Genomic DNA, 21,847 nt, shown 5'->3' on the forward strand with positions numbered 1-21,847 from the left:
ACCTAATACTTGGTTAACGTCACTGCAAAGGGCTGAGAAAGGTATTTGTATACTTTGGTTTCTTAGAAAGAATTCAGTGTTTCCTGACAGTATGGAAGACGCTCCTGGCTCGGGCTCCGCAAGAAGAATGCGGCTGCCCCGGGTCTGCAGAGCCTCCTGAGCCAGGCGGGGCACCCCACTTCCGCTTCGCGTTGGGGCCCAGAGCCTGCCCCGGGACACGGGTGGTTCAAGGACAGGGACGTCCAGGGACACGCCTACCTGCAGGACGTCATCTCGCAGGGGCCGCAGCGCCCCCGCGTGGCGGCCTTTGGGTGCCAGCAGGAGTGCGCCAGCCTGGACGCGCAGGAGCGCCACTACTAGCGGACGCTGCACGCGCACGTGTGCTCCGTGTGCTCCGCGTGCCGGCGCTCGTGCCGACCTGCCGCACGTGCCCCTCCTCTGGTGGGAGGACTTGCTCTTCCAGCTGCTGGGCGAGCAGCCGCGGGACTGAGCATGCGCCAGTGCCTGGTGCAGGGCTGCCCCGGCTCTTCCTCAGCAGCCGGGAGCGCCGAGAGCACCCGTGCCCGCACTGCTAGCCCCCGACTCCCCTTGGACCTGCCCGGGAAGGCCGGGGGTCGAGGCGGCTGGCCGCTGCGCCCGGAGGGGAGGAGGCCACGGAGGTGGGCCCCAGAGAGGCCGTGCAGAGAAGCGGACCTACAGCCACCGGATCCCGGCCACCGTTTGCTTGGGCCAAGGGGCCACTCGAGGATTTTAAAGTGCCAAGAAGAGAAGTGACCGTCGCTGGGCCACCTGTCAGGGGAGCGGCGTTGGACAGAAGCCCCCGAGGTGCCACCGCTCTGGGAGCGTGCCCGCATCTCGCCTGGCACTTAAGGGAACGTGGGAAACCAAGGAAGAGCAAGGAGAAGGAAAGGAACGCGAAGGACCCCAGGCATGGGTGTGCATTTAAGGCGTTTCCAGAGGAGCCTCATCGCCCCCCACCCGAGGGGACAGTGGGAGGAAGCACAGGAATCCTGGCACAGCCTCCGGGATTCCCCCAAGCTGCCAGCATGTGTCTACCCAAGCGCTGAGCCCCCAAAAAGGATGCTGAAGGTGGTGGGTCATTTAATTTTACTGTTACCAAGCAGAAGCAAGCTTCCCCAAAGGCAGGACAGACACGATAAAATGCCAACAGTCTGAGCTTGTGGCATTGCGGGCTGACCCGGGCACCACTGCTGGCTGAACAAGGGTGTCAGCTGAAAAGGATGCAGACAAACGCTGACCCACTCATACGGGCTCACACTTCCCCCACCCCTTTCTCCACTTGCTCCTTGGACTGGGTGAGGCCACGGAGGACAGACTCTGGTGGGGGCCTCTGCACCACATGTCACCATTCAGCTATAGAAAACAGAAGGCTTCCTGGTAGGGGGAGGGGGCCTGAAGTGGCTGGCCTCATGTGGTGCCTTTTCCCTTGCCACTAACGCCCAGGCTGGTCTGAGGTCACAGAGCCAGGATTCTAACTGATGTAAGGGATCCCAGTGCCCAAGCAGGTGGGCAGCACTAAGCTTGGATGCCAACTTGGAACATCCTCTCACTCAAAGCTGGGGTTTTCAGTTCTGCCTTGCTGAGGAGGGAGGCCCTGGGCATGCAGGGCACCATAACTGTACTTAAAAGATCTGTGGTGCCTGACTGGTCCTGGGGTACCTCTTCATTTCCTGAAATAGTTGTTCCTCATCAAGGAAGGAGGGAAGGAGGGACATGAGAGCTGCCCTCAGCCTTTGTGCCACCAGTCCCTCTCCTGTCCCTCTTTCCTTCCCTCCTTCCTGCTGCCCCAGGTGTCCTGTGGAAAGGCCACACACACTCACATGGAGGGAGAGCAGTACTGGGTGGTATTCAGACATGATCCATGTGTGACAAATGGACAGATGGATGGATGGATTGACAAGGACAAGCCACCTTGGGAAACAAAGTTCACCATTAAGGTATGTTTGGCTTCAAGGATTAAGGCCCAGTAGCTGTGCCCCCTCCTTGAAGGGCCCCAGCTGTCCCAGAATGGTGCTCAGGGCCTAGACTCTGGTCACCTGGCCTTCCCTGGATGGAATGTGGTCCCACCTCTGCAGGGAGGGCTTCTGGGGTGGGGACAGTGTTCATTTGGCAGGGAGGCACATGGGCCTGCTGCCACTAGAGTTTTCTTATTTCGATACATAGTTAATGAATAGTTGACATGTCAGAAACACTCTGACCAGCAGTGTGAGTTAAGGAGAAACCTTTCTGGTACCACCTGTACAAAGACTTTTTTTAGAGCCCTGAGGTTCCTGGAACAGAGACTGCAGGTTGCAGGTGAGTAGGGCTCAGTTCTTTGCGTCTGGCTGCTGCCTTCTGACCCCTCCCCCCTTCACATGGTATGTGCTGCCTTCTCCACTGAACTGGGTCCTCCCTGCCCTCGCCTTTTTTGGCATTCCCAGAAACTGACCCTAGGAGTACTTTAGGACTGACTGATCCTGCCTGATGGGCAGCTTGACAAGGGCAGAGTTGGTCAGTCAGTAAACATTTATGAAGCATTCCTGGGTGCCAAGCTATGTGCCAGGCTTTGGGGATACCAAGAAAGGCCAAAGACAGCTCTCCCCCTCTCCTGCTCACCTGGGCTGCTCCAGTGACCTCAGCTGCCCCTCTAGAGTTCCTGTTTGCTAAGGAACAACACCCCCATAGTGGAGAGGGTAGGCTTTGGAAGCAAGGAGGCCTCAGTTCAAAGTCTTCTGATGTGGCCTACTGTGTGACCTTGGGCAGGGCTTGTAACCTTCCCTGTCTCAGGTAACTCTCAAACATCTCAAAATACAAGAGAGTTCCTTTTGCCTTGCTAGAGGGCATCCTCACACCTGAAATCTCACTGCTAGGAAGAACAACAAAAGCCCAGATTTGAACCTCTGCCTTTAGGTGTGAAATTCCACCTCCTTTCAAAGCCCTGGGGCCTTCTCCCACCCTCTCTGTCTGAGCTGGGCTAGTTGGACCAGGCAGAATCTTAGGAGGCTTGATCTGCTTGGGAGTCACCTTTCTCCTGTCACTGCACTTGCTTGGAGGCCCAGCTCATCTAGCCTAGCCTACTTACTGGGTCAGGTCCTTGGGGGACTGGAGGTGGTGGTGGAGGTTGGAGTCATTCCAGACTGGCTTCCTTCATTGTTAAATGTTCAGGTGAGCAGTTATACCTGTAGGCTAACAGGTCTAGGCTTTTCTCTTTATTTAGATTTAAGTAATAATAAAGTGAAGAAAGCATAAAAAAAAAATATGGCAGGAATAGAGAAAGCAAAAAAAAAAAAAAGAGAAAAAAAGTGCAAAGGTTAGACTAAAAGGATTTAGGACAACAGAACTCTTGGAAGTACTTGGGGGTATTGTATTTCTGAATGGCACTGAATCTTCTGAGTGTTTTTCTAGGTTCACAGGCATCTTCTTCTGCCTCAATGAATATTGATAGAGATACTTAAGTGCTACTGACAGATTGTCCAGTAGCTGATCCCAGGAAGATGAAATGCTAAGGCAACATATAATCAACACCAGCTATGTACAATAGCAGACGCTGCTAATCTTGGGGTATATATCTGGAATGTGACAGCTCCACCTAATGTTTCATCATGTTCCATGATTGATTTACTTGAAGATATCTTCATAGCATGCAGTAGTAACCCTATCCTGATTCCCATTTCTCTTACTATCCGTATTTTTTAAGTAAAGTATACCCTTCTAGAACTATATTCCAGCTAAATATATGTACTACTTGCTTAAAATGTATCCTTTCACATCTGGATCCTTACATATTTTTCCTCCATACTTTGTAGGGGCATACATATTGTTATAAACATGCTTGACACTGAAAAGGTATCAAGGAAAATTTATTACAGCAGAGTTCAGAGGAATTGAATGTTTTGGCTAAAGTGGAACCCACCCCTCTTTTCAGAAGGAGAGAGTGGCAGATATAGAAGCAAGGACATTCTTATAATGTTAGTTCAGGACAGATTCTCTCATCAGAGGACAGATTGGTCCATTCTCCTTTGGGTCACAAACTCTTTGACATGCTCTCCCCTCCCAAACATATAGGACCCATAATCAGAAAATAGAGGGATAATTTTTTTATATGCATGAGTTTCATCAAGCAGATTCAGTTGGAATTTTAGGTCACCCTGTCATTGACCCCAGCTGGTTTGAGCTGAACCAGCCCTTGTCCAGTTTTTCTGAAAGCCGTATTTTCTGATTGGTCAGGGCCACCTTGCACTTTGCTATCTTATCTGCCTTTCAGCAACTTTAGGGGCTAACAACCTTTGTGGATACTTAACTGTTTGCTGTTTCTTACAAGTTTCTGATCTTTTTTGCCTCACCATGCTAGGTCACCACTCTGATAAACTGTTACCACTCAAAGCTGGGAGTTTGGACCTGGTGAAAATAGAACTCTTTCCTTTGTTTCCCACTATATATAATATACATTATTTATACACATATATACACATACATGCGTGCATATATCCATACATATACACATTTCTGTCATTGTCTCTATTTTTCTGTCTCCATCTGTCTGTCTCTATCTCTATCTCTCTGCCTCTCTCTGGATCTTTGAACTATGGGATTTAATCTTGATGTGGTGATTGATATTATTCATATCTGGAATTTTGACATGAATTATTGAGTGGCAGCAGCCAAGATGGCAGAATAGAGGACACTCAGCTGATCTCTCCCACTGTTCCATTCTATAGTGCATTAAAACAGCACCTTGAATCAAATGCTGGAGATGCAGAGACAACAAAAATTTGATGTGAGACATTTTTCCAGCCCAAGGAGGTTGGAATTTGAGAGAAATGATTTGAGGAGATTCAGAGGCATTCCCCCCTTTTCCAAAAGTCTTGATTTTTAAAGTTCAGTTTCTTCAAGGATATTGCTAATAATGAGATTGAACTCCTTTTCTTGTTCGGACCCCACCCAGATAGGATAGCTATTGTGTTCTGCTTAGATTTGGGTGGGGCATAAAGTCTTTGAATAGATCAGTCAAGTCTGGGGTTAACTTCAGAAGCAAATGACTTGGGGCATCTAGGTGGATGGAGTATCTGCTATGGAGTCCAGAGGACAAGAGTTCAAATTTGGCCTTAGACACTTGGCACTTACTGGCTGTGTCACTCTGGTCAAGTCATTACCTTGCTGAAACAAAAAAGTAAATGACTTTAAGTTCAGGTCCAACCCTTCATTGTAATATCCATTCTCTCATTAACTGTTAACCAATGGGCATTGATTACCACCCTGGGGACCATGCTCTATACTATATAAAATTATGAGCCCTCCGCCATGATCATCTTTGATTTAAGAGAGAGCCAAATTACCATCCTATTACTAAAATTCTGATATTATTAATAAAATGATTACATTACCCAGAAATTATGTCTCTCAAATCTTTTTTAAATGCCACAAAGGAGAGATCTGGGACATGGGAGTAGAGGATGGTTTAGAGCCCACATGGATGAAGCACCAGTGGTAGGGCTAGATTTGGTGACAGAAGCAGTAGCAGCTTCAGGAACTCCCAGTCCAAAGAATAAGAACAAGGCAGGATCATCAGGAATAGTATCACTTTGGGTCACAAGGGATTAAGGACCTTGAGGAATAACAGCACTTCTGATCCCAATGGAATAGGGACCCTGTGGAGCAGTGTGAATTAAAATCCCAAGGGATCAGGGTCCCTTTCTGGGTAAGGATCAGAGTGCAGACCTGGAGAGCAGTAACCACACCTATTCCAAAATCACACTACCTTGGAAGCACTAAAATCTTCCAAACCCAAGAACTGACTCTGAAACTAACCTGAAACTTGAGAATGTACCCCACTCACTCCTTATTAATATAAATTTCAAAGTCAAGAAATAAAATGGATAAATGAGGAAACAACAACAACAAAAACCTGATCATGGAAAAGCAATTATATTGACAGGGAAGACCAAGACACAAATTCAGAAAAAGACAAATGAATTTTTTATTGTCTTTTTTCTTTTTTGTGTCTGTTTTCTTTTGCAACATGGCAAATATGGAAATAGGTTTTTCATATCTTCATGTGCGTAATTGATATTATATTACTGGCTTTCTCAAGGCATGAGGATAGAGAGGAAGAGAATTTGGAATTGAAAGTTTTAAAACATAAATGATTTAAAAATATATATATTTGTGAAATATTTAATGAAATAAAATATATTTCTAAAGAAATTAATTACTGAGTCATTTATTTATTTATTTATTTTTATGATGTAAATGCTCTGAATGAAATATATTTTGGTAAGTAAAAGCAGTGTTTTGACCACTTCATGTATCAGCAAGGACCCTGGCATATACAGAAGGGCCTGCTATACAAGTTCTTAGATCTGCTTTTCTAAAAGGAAAGCAACTTTTGAGGGGTCAGCAAACTACTTTAATCAAGCACATATATCATTCACTTAGTTCAGGGGAAAAAGTCAGCATCCTGAACTTTAGAGAAAATACAAACAGAAAGACTAACTGACAGGACTTCCAACTGTCTGACCATAGACAATACATACATCGTTGCCAGAAGTGGAAGCACCAACATCTGGCTTTTCAAATGCAACTGGTTTCTTAGTTGCTACTCAAAGTCTCATCTGGCACATCAACCATCTTCCAAAAACTAAATCGCAAAGTAAAACCTCACCTCAAAGTATATATACACTTTCCAGAGCTGGAGGGCATGACCCTAGTGACCCATTACCTTACTAGAAATGAACAAAAGGTTTCTTAGACCTATTAATGGATTGGGAAGATCTTCAACTCTTCTCCCCCCCCCCCATTAACCTTAAATTAACATTACACTTCATAATCAATTTTAACTAATTTTTCTCTGTGAGAATCTAGAAAAATACCACTTGCTCTGTCTTTTAAGGTATATTTATTCTTATTGTTCAGTTGTTCTGTTATGTCCAACTCTTCATGACCACATTGACCATAGCTCTCTCGGCCTTTCTGTTCTTCATCATCTCATGAAATCTGTCCAAGCTCATATTGTTATTATTGTGACAAAAAAAAAAAATGGAGTCGAAATCTGAGAATTCCTCTTGAGGAGTAGTCTCCAGGGAAGGTTGTCTCTGGTTCTTTGCTCTTTTTAAGTCTTCCTAGATTTTAGTGATATTATAACTCAAGAGATCAGAGTTGTTGTTCTAAGCAAAAGTCCCAGGGCATTATCCCCATGCCTTTTCTGGTCTCTGTGGAGAGGCTTTTCTCACCTGGATGTTGTCAAGGCTCACGAGAAAAAGGAGCTTGGAATTATAAGGGTAATTTGGCACATTTTCAGTCACTATTTGTGATGGCAGGGACTGAAGTCTATCCTTTTTTTCATCAGGTGATCCCTCATTTCCAACCGTGAAATCCTATATGACAGGTGAGGTTAGAGCAAGATCCGCACCCCAGAATCCCAAAATGATTTTGTCACACAGGTTTGGGGTTTGAGAAAAGGGTTTGGTTATTGGGGAGGGGGAGGCAAAGTAGTCAGAAAACAGGAAAGATGACCACAGGACTTAAAAGAACTGTGGCCTTGACCACTGAAGAAGCTATATCTGTGGCTAGTAATAGGGGGAATTTGGACGTCTGAACATCTCATTTTTTTCTCCTCAGATTATTTCTCAAACCAACTATTTTGACCTCATCTTAGTACTTCAGTTTTTTTCTACCTAGAGAGGACTGAGAAGGGAATTCTCCTGGAATATAACTGCTCTCTAAGTGACACTACTATGATTAATAATAGCTCATTTTTGTATATTTTCCTATGGTTGCATAGCAACCCTGAGGGAAGGCAGAAATGTTATTATTATTCCTATTTTGCAAATGAGAAAGATTAGACTGAGAGAAGATGAGTGACTGCCCAGGGTCAGAGCTAGAGATTGTCTGAGGTTGGATTTAAACTCAGGTTTTCCTGACTCAAAGTCCATCACTCCATCCATTATGCCACCAGGTTGCTTCAAGGGCAGACAGAGTCAAGCTTATTCTCCACTCAATTCTTTTTCCACTGTCTATGTTAAAGAGAATTTTTGTTTCTCAAAGCATTTTTGAATAAGGTAGTACCTCATAATATCACAATAATCTGATAACATAGGTAGTTAAGGCAGATACCATGGCAACACTGAGACTTACAGAAATGATAACTTCCCCAAGAGCACAAAGAAAGTCAGAAGCAGAGCTGCCTAAGATGTCAGGACTAGGCATCTAATGCTTAGATTAAGCATTAAGTATCTTACTATCTGTCTTAAGTGGACGGAAATGTCCTTTCTGTTTACTTAAATTTTTCTGTGCAACAGTATGAGGGGTTGTCCCCCTCCCTGCTGTCTCCTGCCAAATGAAGTGATAAGTGGATAAATAAAAAAAAGAGTATAAAGGGAGAAGATGAATATTCTGGAAGTGAGGTAGAGGAGAATCACCCAAATCTGTAGCCCTTCCTTAACCTGAAGCAGTTTCATTAGGTTTGTGGATATCAGCTATTTCATTTAGTCTCAAGAGATAATGATATTTCATCCTCCAAATGAGTTTAGGGTTGTCCATTGTTGTATAGGAGACCCTACAGATCTTCCAGTGTTCTGTATTCTTCTCATACTTTTCCATAATAATTATGTTGATATTTTAGTAAATCTGTAATTTCATGATATGCACATTTTTTCCACTGATATTAATTGTAACCAATTTGTGCCTACCCATCCTGTGTGACATGCTATGTGATTTGCTATTGAGTATTGGATGTAGAGTCAGGAAGTCATGAGTTTAAATCGAGATTCAGATGCTCATCAACCATGTGACCTTTGGCAAATCACTTAATCTTGGCCTGCCTCAGTTTCCTTGTCTGTAAAATTAGGATAATAATAGCACCTGACTCCCAGAGGTGTTGTGTTAATAAATTGATATATAAATGCTATTATAAATGTTCTCTTCTACAACTATATTCAAATTCTTTTGAAATTTTGAGGCAACCAATACAGCATATAGGATCTCTATCTTTCATTTCATGACCAGTCTCAAAAGATAATAAATAGGTGTTTTGATAGCATTTTAAAGGTTGTAGAATGATTTGTATATATGATTTCATGTTTCACTTAATTTATTCAGCCTTATACAGCAAATAGAGAACAGTCTCTCTAGTTAGAAAGACTTGCTTTCATATTCTGATTCGAACAGACTGCCTGTGTGACCCTGACAAGTCACTTAACCTTTTATGGTTCTAAGCACCTCTCTAAGTGATAAGGAGGATGTTTATTTGCATTAGCATGAGGAGATTATTTTTTCTTTGTTTTTACTTATGAATTCTTAGTTAATAAAACCATTGGTCTGTTCTTTATTTTTATCCCCAACTCTCACTATATTGCCTCTAATATCTAAAAAAAAAAAAAATCTAAATAAAGTGATTAAGAATAGAGATGTGGGTGCATGTACGGCAAGAGTCATTAAACTGGGCTACATGGATCCCTAACAGTCTATAGATTGATTTCAAGGGGTCTATGAAATTACATGGAAAAATAGTTTTGATAACTATATTTCAGTAAAATTGATTTCCTTTGTAGTTCTAGGTGTTTTTAAGTGTCCATCACACACAGACACACACACACACACACACACACACATACACTCACTCACACTCACTTAGGAGGGTACTAATAGGACTAGAATTATAACATGAATTGATGTCATGATAAAAAGTTCTAGAACCTATTAGTGTTATGAACACTAATATTAGCTGAAGCCCCATGTGTGTTTCAGACCGCAGTTTAAAAAGCACCTTTAAATTATTCTGGTAGGTCAGTAAAATGCTGAAATTGACAAAGTACATTGCTGGTGCCTTCTTAATACTGCTTTAGATATGCAATACAGTGATTTGCACACAGCAAGACCGTTAGATCAGAGATTTAGAACTGTAAGGAGTCTATGAAGGTGGTCTGTTTTGTAAGCTCTTATTTTACAAATGAGGAGACTGAGACTCAAATAAGATTGCTGATGATTGCACAGATAGTAAGTGGTAAAGCCACAATTCCAACTGAGGTTCAGTCACTACTGTTTTGATGGGTTTTCTGCTATCCCTCTACCTGTCTCTCAGTAACTGCTTGTTGGATGAATGCAAAATAGTGAGAGTTTGCATTTAGTTGGTGCTTTAAAATAATAGATGGTACAGTAGATGGAATACCTGGCCTGGAATCAGGAAAACCTGAGTTCAAATTCAGCCTCAGGGACTTTGTGGTTATGTGAACCTAGAGAGGTCACTTAATTTTGTTTGTCTCATTTTTCTCATCAGTAAAATGTGGGTTTTCTCTACCTCTTAGTGTTCTGGTGAGGCTTGAATGAGATAATACTAAAATGTTTAATACAGTGCCTGGCACATTCTCAGTTACTATATAAATGTTAGCTATTATGTAAAGTTTACATAGCATTTTTTTTCCTCACAACACAGTTGTAGCCAATTGCTATGGTGTTGGTCCATCCACCCTACAAAGGAGAAAGCTGAGATTAAGAGACACGGTAATGTGCTAACTCTATTGTGGAAATTTGGGGTCATCTAACTCTTCGTATCACAACAAGTTTGATTATCCGGAGTATAAAAAAAGGTTATTCCTAAAAGGTCTGGCCAAGGATATTTACTTCTTAAGTGGGGGCAAAGTTGGGACATCATAATTTTGAAAACAATTAGGTTTTAATCATTAAAATCAAAGAATTTTAAACTAAATGATAGGTTGTGTAAGAGAGAGGACCAGATATCCTGCTCTGTGCCTCTCCAGTCAAGCCATAAGTGCCAAGAATGGGACTAAATCCTTTACAAATATACCTTTTGTGATCCTCATAAGTACCCTGAGAGGCAGGTGCTATTATGATCTTCATTTTATAGATGAGGCAAACAGAAATTAAATGACTTGTCCAGGATTACACAGGTAGTATGTGTCTTTGAACTCAGATTTTCTCAACTCCAGCCTCAATACTTTACCCATAGTACCACCTAACAACTTTCTGATGCTATCTGGTGTATTACTTCATGCCTCTCTTTTTACAATATGTTGAAAGAAGACAAGTATCCTTTCATTTCTCATGTCTCAGAATATTGAATTCATTTCATTCAAATTTTTAGGCTTTTTGAAGAAATGAATTTAGGGCATCATTTATGAAATTGGGCCCTGTGAATCAGGTTTATAGTGAATAATGGAATGTCCTTGGAATTCTTTCACTATATTCTGGGCATCATTTAGACAGTCATTTCTTGAAACATAAGGCTTCCATGACCTGGAATGACAGTGTGGTTGTTAGTCAATGGTTCCAGTTATTTTCTCTTCTGTTCTAAGAGGAAACCTCAGTGAATAAGATTTCACTTCCTTGAGAGGCAGTCAGTCAGTCAGTCAGTTTTCAAGTAAGAGCTGATGATAAGCACTGACGTAAAGGTCCAAAAACTAATAAAAGATGAAAATGCTCTATATTTCTAAGCAACTTGGCTTGTAATGGAGGATACTAGATCTAAACAACTATGGATTTATATTTTTTATACAGTATAAATGGAAGAAAATCTCACAACAAGGTGACAGGAATTGGGGAAGGGAGAGAATGGAGGAAAAGTCTGCTGGTAAAGGTAGGATTTGAGCTAAGTACTTAAGGAAACTAAGAATGCTAGGAGTAAGAGGAGTGGGCAGAAATGAGATGGGAGAGCTTTGATTCATGAGAGAACGAACAAAGACACAGAGATGATAGATGGAATGTGCTATGTGGAGAACATACAATTTATCATTGTAACTGGATTGTAGACTATGTGTAGAATAGGAAAGTAGAAAATTGTAAAGATAGGAAGGAGCCATATTTTTATGAACTTCAAATCCCCTTAAAACATAAATATAAAATGAAATGTTTTAAATTTCATCATGAAGACAACTGGGATCCAATGAAATATTGAGTAAGAGTACAATATGTTCACACAGTGCTTTAGGACAATCATGTTGGTAGTCCAGTGGAGGTTGGATTGGTGTGTAAAAAGCAATTAATTGCAAGGCCTTTTTAAAAAATACTCTCGATTTGAAATGATGAGGGCCCAAGCTAAGGAGGTGAGCATATTAATGGAGAGAAAGGAACACATCCAAGAACTTTTGAGAGAATCAATGAAGATTTGATTATAAATAGAATATTTGGGGTCAGTGCAAATGAATAGTTAATCATGACATCAAGGTTGTGAACCTAGGTGGCTGGAAGAATAATGATGCTCTCAACAATAATAAGAATGTCTCCAATATAGAAGGGCCTGTAAGTTGTTGCTTGGCCTGATGAGTTTGAGATGGCTATGAGATATTCATTTCAAATGTGGGAGGGAGAGATTAGCATTGGATATATAAACATATATATTCATTTTTCCTTTTTTTGCCCCATTTGTATGAGATAATTCTTCCTTTTTTATTTCTCCCTACAGTTTTGTTTTTTTAGAATCACCTCATCATATTCAACTCAGCCCAAGTCTTTCTTTCAAACTATCCAAACAAAAGTGACAGTCATAAAGAATTGATAATGATTTCATATATAAGAAGTGTACAGTTTGACCTTATTGAGTCCCTTATGTGTTTATTTTATATTTCTCCTGGATGTTATATGTTGAATTTCCTCTTAAGTTCTGCTGCTTTTGTCACAAATACCTGAAAGTGTTTCAATTCATTAATGTCCTTTTTTCCCCATTCAGGATGGTCATTAACTTTGCTGGGTAAGTTATCCTTGGTCATAGCCTCAGTTCTTTTGCCCTGTGAAATAGAATATTCTAAGACCTATTGTCCTACAATGTAGTAGCTGTAAGGTTTTGTGCAATCCTTATTCTAGTTCCACAATATTTAAATTGTTGTTTTTTTCTTGCTTTCTATACTTTCTACTTAAATACATACATACTTGAAACTTGCTTATGACATTCTTGTAAGTTTTCCTCCTGGGATCTCTTTTGGGTGGTGATGAGTGGATTTTTTTTTCTATTTCTACTTTGCCTTCTTGTTCTAGAACTTCAGGGCATTTTCCCTTGATATTTTCCTATATTGTTGTGTTGATTGTCTTAATCATAATTTTCAGCCAGTCCCATTATTTCTCCTTGATCTGTTCTGTAGATCAGTTGTTTTCTGATGAGATATTTCAAATTTTCTTTTCTTTTTTTCATTCTCTGGATTTTGTTTTGTTATTTCTTTGTGTCTAAGGTTGTCATTAGCTTCTGTAGGCCCAATTCTAGTTTTCAAAGAATTATTTCCTTCCTTGAATTTTTGATTCTCTGTGTCAAGTTGGTTGACTTTGTTTTCATAATTTTCTTAGATTGCCCTTATTTTTTTTTCTATTTTTTTCCTCGATCTCTCTTATTTGATTTTTGAAGTCCCTTTAACGGTCTTCTAATAAAATGTTTTGTGCTTGGGACCATTTGATTTTTCTCATTGAAAAAAGACAGGTTTTTAAAGCTCCATTATCTTCTTTTGAATATGAACACAGATCTTCTCAATCCCCGTAATGGTTATCTATGGTTGAGTTCTATCTCCTTTGCTTGCCCATCTTTATTTATTTTTGTTTGCTTGTTATTAGTGACTAGTAGTGTGATCAAGTTCTAGTCCCAAGGCATGGAGGATGATGCCCCAAGCATTATCAGGTCTTTCTTACTATTATTTTCTGAGACATATCCTGGGCTCAACCTTGGGCTTTCCTCTTCACTCCCAGCCACAGTTGGAGCCCTAGGTCATGCTGTCCTGCAAATGATCATACTCCCACTGGTGGTGGCAAACTAAAGCTGTCCTTTCATCCCTGGAACTAAAACCAGGGACTCTTCTCCTTTGCAAATGCCCACCCTCCACTACTGCACTCACCAGATGTGTGCTAGCTCCTTCTTCTCCACAGTTGGAGCCCAGTCTGAGACATATCTGATCAGTACAAATATGATTGGCACCTGTTAGCAGTGGAAGGTCCTTCAGTCTTCTCCTCGTCAGCCATTAGACCCCCAACACTGTCTGTGAGATGAAAGTTTCTAAGGCTGAGGCTTCCTCCCAACCCATGCTACTCCTGGGCTTGCTGTTTGTTGATTAGGCAGAGTTGGCCTGTATGTGTTTGCACTTGACTCAGGCCTAACCTCTGCCCTTTGAAGTCAGATCTTTTCTGGGGTCTTCTTGGGTTGTTTTAAGAGAACAACTGCTTTCCCATGACTTTTGTTAGTTTCTGCTTCTCTATATTCCCTCTGAAGCAATGTTCTGTCTTTCTCTATGGAGGAAATTTGGAGAACCACAAGTTTTCTAACCTATACTGCCATCTTCCCAGAATAACTCTGATTCAACTCTTTCACTTTTAAAATAGATTTTGTTGTTGTTGTTGTTATGGGTGCCTCTCTTCTCTTTCATGGTCTTTCAGAGATTACTGATAATTGCTCAGTTAGAATATGGTTTATTTAAGTTCTTTGGTCTTAATGTTTTGAACTCATTAAAGGAAAGCAAATATTCTTCTGTATTCCTCTACTTATTTTGAACAAATATCAATAGAGCTAATCTTGAGTCTTTCTAATCATTGCAGTTACTCTGAGTATTATACAGCCAATCCAAGTCACTAAGTATTATCATAAACTTATTGTCTGAGTCTCTGTATTTAGTCATTTTAGGAGTTTCAGAGTTTAGATAGAACACTTTCCTTGAAGAAATACTAATAGGTTGTCCTGTGCAGACACAGGTACTTATAACATTAAATAAAATGGGAAAAAATTAGACAGGGTGGTAATTGTAAACTTTACATTGTTTGATGTTTTAATTATAATAATAGAACTCTAATATGGAGTTAGTTAGGCTATGTGATGCTAATGCCCATAAAGTATACAAATGCAGACAGGTTGTACTTCACTATTTCCATCTGGTAACTTGGTTTCAGGAAGATAATGCTTGCAGTTTTTGATTGGGTGAAAGTCTTGACCAGCTCTTCTGCCTTTGAGAGTTAACATTAGGTCCTTCACCAGTTTGTGGTGCCAATAAAGAAATTTCCCTACTCAAATTTCACCCAACCCTGCTATCAATAATTGACTTCAAGAATTTTTGCATCACAGTTAGGTCTTATTAATAACACTCCCTCTGATATCTGGTACTAATTACCTATTCTCAACCAAGTCCATTCTTATATATAATTTCATCTCCAAACTACCACCTTTGTTCATCTTTCCTACTGGACATATCACCCTCCCTATCATGTTGGATTATTTTCTTGTATCCATGGGAACAAACATTTGCCAGGTGATGTTGGTATAGAATGTGTGTGTTTATCCATTTGTTTGCCTGTTTGCTGCAATGCATAATGAAGCTCAGATTTATATCGGCTTCCAGAGTACCAATTCCGTATAAATTTCTGAACTCAAGTCATTGCTTAAGTGGAGACATGAGGCTAAATAAAACACAAAGACATGAAGATATATTGATATATAATTGAGAGATGACTGAGAGATGGTAAACAGATAAAGGATAGATGATAGATTGTTTATAGAGAGAAACTTGTTACATTACAGATACACACAGACATATATGTATGTGTACATACATATATACATACATATACACACATATATTATATTTACATATATATACATATAAAATAGATGTAGACATAGATGGTAGATAGATGATAGATGACTTGATAGATAGCTATCCATTTACTAAGCTCTCAATTCCTCAAATAATGCTTCTTTGTGCTTTGACCTATTCTTGATCTTTCTTTTTTATTTTAAAGGTGAAGGAATACCCTACCTTAGACCAAAATCAACTGGTAACCCCCACCATGTCAAGTTTGAATTGGACAAATTTACATCTTGCTACTTTCATTTTAATTGGTATCCCAGGGCTGGAAAGTTTTCATATCTGGATCTCCATTCCCTTCTGCTTTGTATACATGTTGGCTCTTTTGGGAAACTTGTCTCTTCTGTTCATTATCAAGACTGACCCCAGGCTTCATGAGCCAATGTATCTTTTCTTCTGCATGCTGGCAGCTGCTGACCTGATTATTTGCACCACTGCCATGCCAAAGCTTCTCAGCCTTTTCTGGTTCAATAACAGGGAAATCTACTTTGAAGCCTGTCTCACACAAGTGTTCCTGATCCATTCAATGTCTAGCATGGCATCTGGTTTCATTTTAGCAATGGCCTTTGACCGTTATGTGGCCATTTGCAAACCCTTGAGACATACAACTATCTTGACTCATAAGGTCATTGTGGGAATTGGGTTGATTATTGTCCTCCGAGGAGCTGTGCTTTTCAGCCCTCATCCTTTTCTCTTGAAATGGCTTCCATATTGCAGGACCAACATCATTTCTCACACTTACTGTGAATTTATGGCCCTGATTAAATTGGCCTGTGCCCCAACCAGAGTCCGTAGAGCTTATAGCCTAATGGTTGCTTTTCTTACTGGAGGTCTGGACTTTATATTGATAATTTGTTCTTATGTTTTTATTCTATATGCTGTCTTCTGCTTCCCCTCAAAAGCTGCCAAGATTAAGGCATTAGGCACCTGTGGTTCTCATGTCTGTGCCATCTTAGTTGGCTATACTCCAGCTTTCTTCTCCTTCCTCACTCATAGATTTGGTCACCATGTTCCTCCCCAAGTCCACATCTTTGTGGCTAACATTTATCTCTTGATTCCACCTATGTTGAATCCCATAATTTATGGGGTAATGACCAAAAGGATACGGGAAAGATTCCTCCAAATTCTAAGTCTCTAAAGTTGTAAAGGGTATCATAGATTCAGTCTCTTGGGGAAGATAATATGGACAAAAGAATAATATCTCATATGGGCAAATCCATCACATTTTCCATTAGTTATTTTTTTCCCTCTGGTCATGAAAGATGTGCCATGATTGCTTGAGTTGACCTCATGAGGCTGTTTAATGTGGAAACCTGCCAACTGTAGGCACACACATTTTAGGAGAAAGATACCTCTGATGTAACTGACATAGAAAACTCATAATAAGAAAATTCTGTATGAAATATGATCATAAATGTTCAGCAACACATAGTTTTTAAAAGTTATCTTGGACACATAGAGAAATGACATGACCCAGATAGAGAAATGACATGACCCAGATCACATGTGCAGCATGTGTCAGAGAGGCAGCTGATTACACACGCATGCACACACACATACATCAACATCTACATACATAACATACATACACATATGCATACAAACATGCATACATAGTGTTTCTTTTCATCAAGCTGAAATCTGCTTCTTTCTACCTCTTATACATTGTTCCTAGTATTTTATGACCAGAAAAGACAAATTAAATTGTTTTTTACATTTAGGAGCCCATTAAATACTTATACATTGCTCATTAAACATTTCCTAAGTGTCTGCTGTGTACCCAGCACTGCTCATGATGCTGGAGTTATTGGGATTTTTTGAATGCTCATCTGACTCAAGTTTCAATGCCTTTTCCACTCATATTTCTTGAACATTCCTCTTATAATATCACATTAATTTTCTTTCTTTAGATAAATGTACCTGAATCCCTTAATTGATCTATATATTGCATGGATACCAGTCTCACTATGCTTTTACCTTTTGATCAGATTTGGACTCACAAAATCTTTCTTAATTTTAAGTCAGTGCTGTGCCCCTGTAAGATCTAGCATGACTACTGTCCAGTGGATCCAGAGGAGCTCATGTAGGAGTCAAATTCTGCTCTAAATGCATCATTCACCATAGTGAGCTTCTACTTTCCATTCTCAGGACTGAATGGTACCTCTCTGGGATGGACCAGAAAGGTACTCATAACTGTCTCCTGTGAGTCTCAGGAAGCAGAAGTTGAAGCATCCACAAGCTCATCTGGTCAACCTTTCTGTCAGGATTGGAAATAATTCTTTGTGACCTTTGCTAATCACCTCAATGCCAACTTATTTCAGGAAACAATTTCCTATTACTTATTGAAAAGATTAGACTTTGGTCAGGCATTACTTTTTTAATAGAAATAAGATAAATGAGGTAGTGGTAAAGATGATGCTTCTTTGCACTACAACATGAGCTAACATGAACCACCTGGTAAGAAAAAAGAATAATAGCCACTTTAAAAGGGTTCTCAGGAGGGGAAAATGTTTCTTTGAGGTGTTTGTTTATTTCATGTAAATAATATAAAGCCTTAATATATCTTTTATAAAATTACTTAGTATTTTACTGTTGTTTGAAATGTGAAATAAAACAAAAACATCATTAGTATGACTTTGAGTAAATCACTGAACCTCTCTAGGCATTAGTTTCCTTATTTGTAAACTGAAAGTTTGGATTAAATTTCCCCCAAAGTTCTAGATAAGTCTATGAGCTATGATCCTGTCACAAACCTAGGTAGTATCAAGATTTTTTGATATTCAATGACAGTCATTAAAACTTTCATTTCAGGGGCAGAGCCAAGAGGGCAGAGTAAAGTGAGGGACTTGTCTGAGCTCTCCCCCCAACTCCCTCTAAATACCTCTTAAAATGACTACACAAATTCTAGAGGAAAAGAACCCACAAAAAGTTCGAGTGAAACACATTTCCAGTCCAAGACAACTTGGAAGGTCAGCAGGAAAGGTCAGTTGTACCTGGGTGAGAGTGGAGCACAGTCTAGTGCTAGTGGTGCCATCACAGCCCTGGCCCCAGCAAACCAGGAATTGTCCTTAGGAGTGACTGAATCAGCAGTGACAGTGGGTGCTTTTGGAGCTCTCAACTCACAGAGAGTAAGGGAGTCAAACAACTGGTCAGAAGAAGATCACAAGGGTCTTATTGTGAGCTGTGGGGAAGGACTATTTGGCATTGCACATATTCAGATCCATGTCACAGTCCTGGGTGGCAATCCCAGGGTGAAGATGAAGACTAGTACAACAGAACTTGTGACCACTGTGGAGGGGAGAAACTCCTCACACTTCCAGGGCAGAAAAGATTCCTTGTGATGACTCACAGACCAGGTAACAGGCCAGGAGAGTAATAAACAATTTCTCCTTAGATCATACCTCCTTGGAAGACATGAAAACTTCCAGGTCCCTGGAAGTATTTCCAGAAACACAAAACTCCTGAAGGTTGCTACAGTTCACCTTCCAACCTGGAAGCAGAGCCTTACCTTAAAACCTATCTTAACTTAAGAGTTAAAAAACCAAGTAACAGACTGGGAAAATGATCAAACCATGGCATAAAACAAAAACAAAGAGAAAAAAGAAACTTTTGACTCTAGAAAATTACTATGGTGATAATGAAGATCAAAACACACACTTAGAAGAAGACAGCAAAGTCAAAATTCTTATATCCAAAGCCTCCAAGAAAAATATGAATTTGTCTCAGGCCATGGAAGAGATCAAAAACAATTTTGAAAATCATGTAAGAGAGGTAGAGGAAAAATTGGAAAGAGAAATGAGATCAATGCAAAAAAAATTATGAAAAACAAGTCAACAGCTTCGTAAAGGAGACACTAAAAAATGCTGAAGAAAATAACCCCTAAAAACAGCCTAGGTCAAATGGTAAAAGAGGTCCAAAAAGCAAGTGAGAGGAAGAATGCCTTAAGAAGCAGAATTGACCAAATGGAAGAGGAGATTCAAAAGCAAATTGAATAAAATAATTCCTTAAAAAATTAGAATAAAGCAAATGGAAGCTAGTGACTTTATGAGAAATAAAAAAGAAGAAATAAACATAATACTATAATAAATAGATAAAATAATACTGAAAAATAATAATAAATAAAGTTGAAACAAAACAAAATAAAAAAAATTGATAGACAATGTAAAATATCTCACTGGGAAAATAGCTGACCTGGAAAACAGATCCAGATGAGATAATTTAAAAATTGTTGTACTACCTAAAGACCATGATAAAAAAACAAAAAAACTTAGACATACATTATCTTCTAAGAAATTTTTAAGGAAAATTTCCATGATATTCTGCAACCAGAGGGTAAAATAGAAATTGAAATAGTCCACCAATAATCTGTTGAAAGACATCCAAAAATGAAAACTATTAGGAATTATATAGCCAAATTCCAGAGTTGTCAAGTCAAGGACAAAATATTGCAAGCAGCCAGGAAGAAACAATTCAAGTAATGTGGAGTCACAGTCAAGATAAACCAAGAGTTTGTAAGTTCTAATTTAAAGGATAAGAGGATTTAAAATATGATATTCTGCAGGGCAAAGGAGCTAGGATTACAACTAAGAATCACATATCCATCAACACTGAGTATAATCCTTCAAGTGAAGAAATAGATATTTGATAAGATAGAGGACTTTGAAGCATTCTTGAAAAAAAGACCAGAGTTGAATAGAAAATTTCACTTTCAAATTCAAGGTTCAAAAGAATAAAAAAGTAAACAGGAAAGGGAAATCATAAGGGGCTTACTAAAGTTCAGATATATATATATGTATATATATATATATATATATACATATATATATACATATATATATGTATATATATATATATATAGAGAGAGAGAGAGAGAGAGAGAGAGAGAGAGAGAGAGAGAGGGAGGACATAGGTGTGCCTTGAAAATGAATGGATAATATCTAAAAACTAAAATAAAATTAAGGAGTAAGAGAGAAATGTACTTGGAGAAAGAAAAAAGGAGAGGTAGAATAGGGTGAATTATCTCACCTAAAGGAGTCAAGAATCATTTTTTTTTACATTGTAAGGGAAGAGGAGGGAGCTGAGGGGAAGTAAGTGAACCTTGCCTTAAAGAGGGAATAGAATGCATGTTTATTGGGTTTAGAAGTCTATTTCACCCTACAAGAAAGTAGAAGGAAATAAAAAAAAAAAAGTAGAAGGAAAGGACATAAAGGAATGGAGAGAGGGATAGAAGGGAGAGCAGTTTGGGGGAAGGGGTAGTCAGAAGCAAAACATGTTTGAGGAGAGACAGGGTGAAAGGACAAAGATAATAGAATAAACAAGAAGGGTATAGGATGGAGGGAAATACAGTTAGCAATAGTAACTGTGAAAATTTTGAAATAGATTTATGATGAAAAGTGCTATCCATCTCCAAACCAAAAAGCAAACAAACAAACTGATTGTGTCTGAGTGCAGATTGAAGCATACTTTTTTTACTTTTTTTTTTCTTTAGGGTTTTTTTTTTTTTTTTGGTCTGTTTTCTTTCACAACATGACTGTGAGGGAAGTGTTTTGCATGACTACACATGTATAACCTATATTTTATTCCTTGCCTTCTCAATGAGGGGTAGGGTGGAGGAGGGACGAAGAGAGAGAATTTGGAACTCATGGCTTTAAAAATGAATGTTAAAAATTATTTTTACATGTAACTGGGGAAAATAAAATGCTGAATACAATAAAAAACCTTTCATTTCAAAGACTAGAAGGAATGGGTGTCTTACTATTGAAGGAACAGAACTTGACTATATTTAGAAATCACCTCCCAATGTGATTTACTGAGAGTATGTGTAATGTGGCGCTGGTTTAAAAGAGTTCCCTAGGACACTAAGGCCCTAACGGAGGATGTTTGTAGGATAGTGGTGTTTACAATATAAATTATTCATTCTGAATTCAGCCAGCATATAAAACTCTTAGCAAGTATGATGGAATTCTCACAAAGATCATAATCTAAGTCACTTTTCTTTGGAGGGAATCTTGTGGGCAGTGGGGATGGAAAATACAAGTTAGATGCTTTAGTTTTTTTCCCTTATTGATTAAATCTAGTTTTGCTGTCATCCTTATTTTCACTGTAAACATTGACATTATCTTTATCAGCATCATCACCACAACCCTGAAAAACACTAACAGGATCAACATTCCCAAGTTGGTTGAATTAGCATAATATCAGAAGATGGAAGATAACAAAAAAGAAAATAATCTGCTTCACTGTGTATTGAGACCCCATAATTCTTTCTCTGCTTGTGCATGGCATTT

The 21,847-nt window shown here is 39.5% G+C and overlaps 2 protein-coding genes and 1 pseudogene across 2 annotated transcripts in view; 2 read left to right on the plus strand and 1 right to left on the minus strand.

Moving 5' to 3' along the window:
• Positions 1-434, minus strand: part of LOC140504842 (olfactory receptor 52E4-like) — a 53,803-nt gene extending 53,369 nt beyond the window's left edge. Inside the window, exon 1 of the mRNA XM_072610202.1 lies at positions 259-434. The gene's annotated coding sequence lies outside the window, so the exon portion shown is untranslated. The remainder of the gene's footprint in view (positions 1-258) is intronic.
• Positions 1-21,847, plus strand: part of LOC140507598 (zinc finger protein 511-like) — a 71,720-nt pseudogene that overhangs the window by 40 nt on the left and 49,833 nt on the right.
• LOC140504845 (olfactory receptor 52E8-like) lies at positions 1,953-20,320 on the plus strand. The gene has a single exon (XM_072610203.1). It carries the CDS (start codon positions 15,763-15,765, stop codon positions 16,696-16,698), a length of 936 nt encoding a protein of 311 aa, XP_072466304.1. The 5' UTR covers positions 1,953-15,762; the 3' UTR covers positions 16,699-20,320.

Source organism: Notamacropus eugenii, chromosome 5 (assembly GCF_028372415.1).
Source record: "Notamacropus eugenii isolate mMacEug1 chromosome 5, mMacEug1.pri_v2, whole genome shotgun sequence".
Lineage (NCBI taxonomy): Eukaryota > Metazoa > Chordata > Mammalia > Diprotodontia > Macropodidae > Notamacropus > Notamacropus eugenii.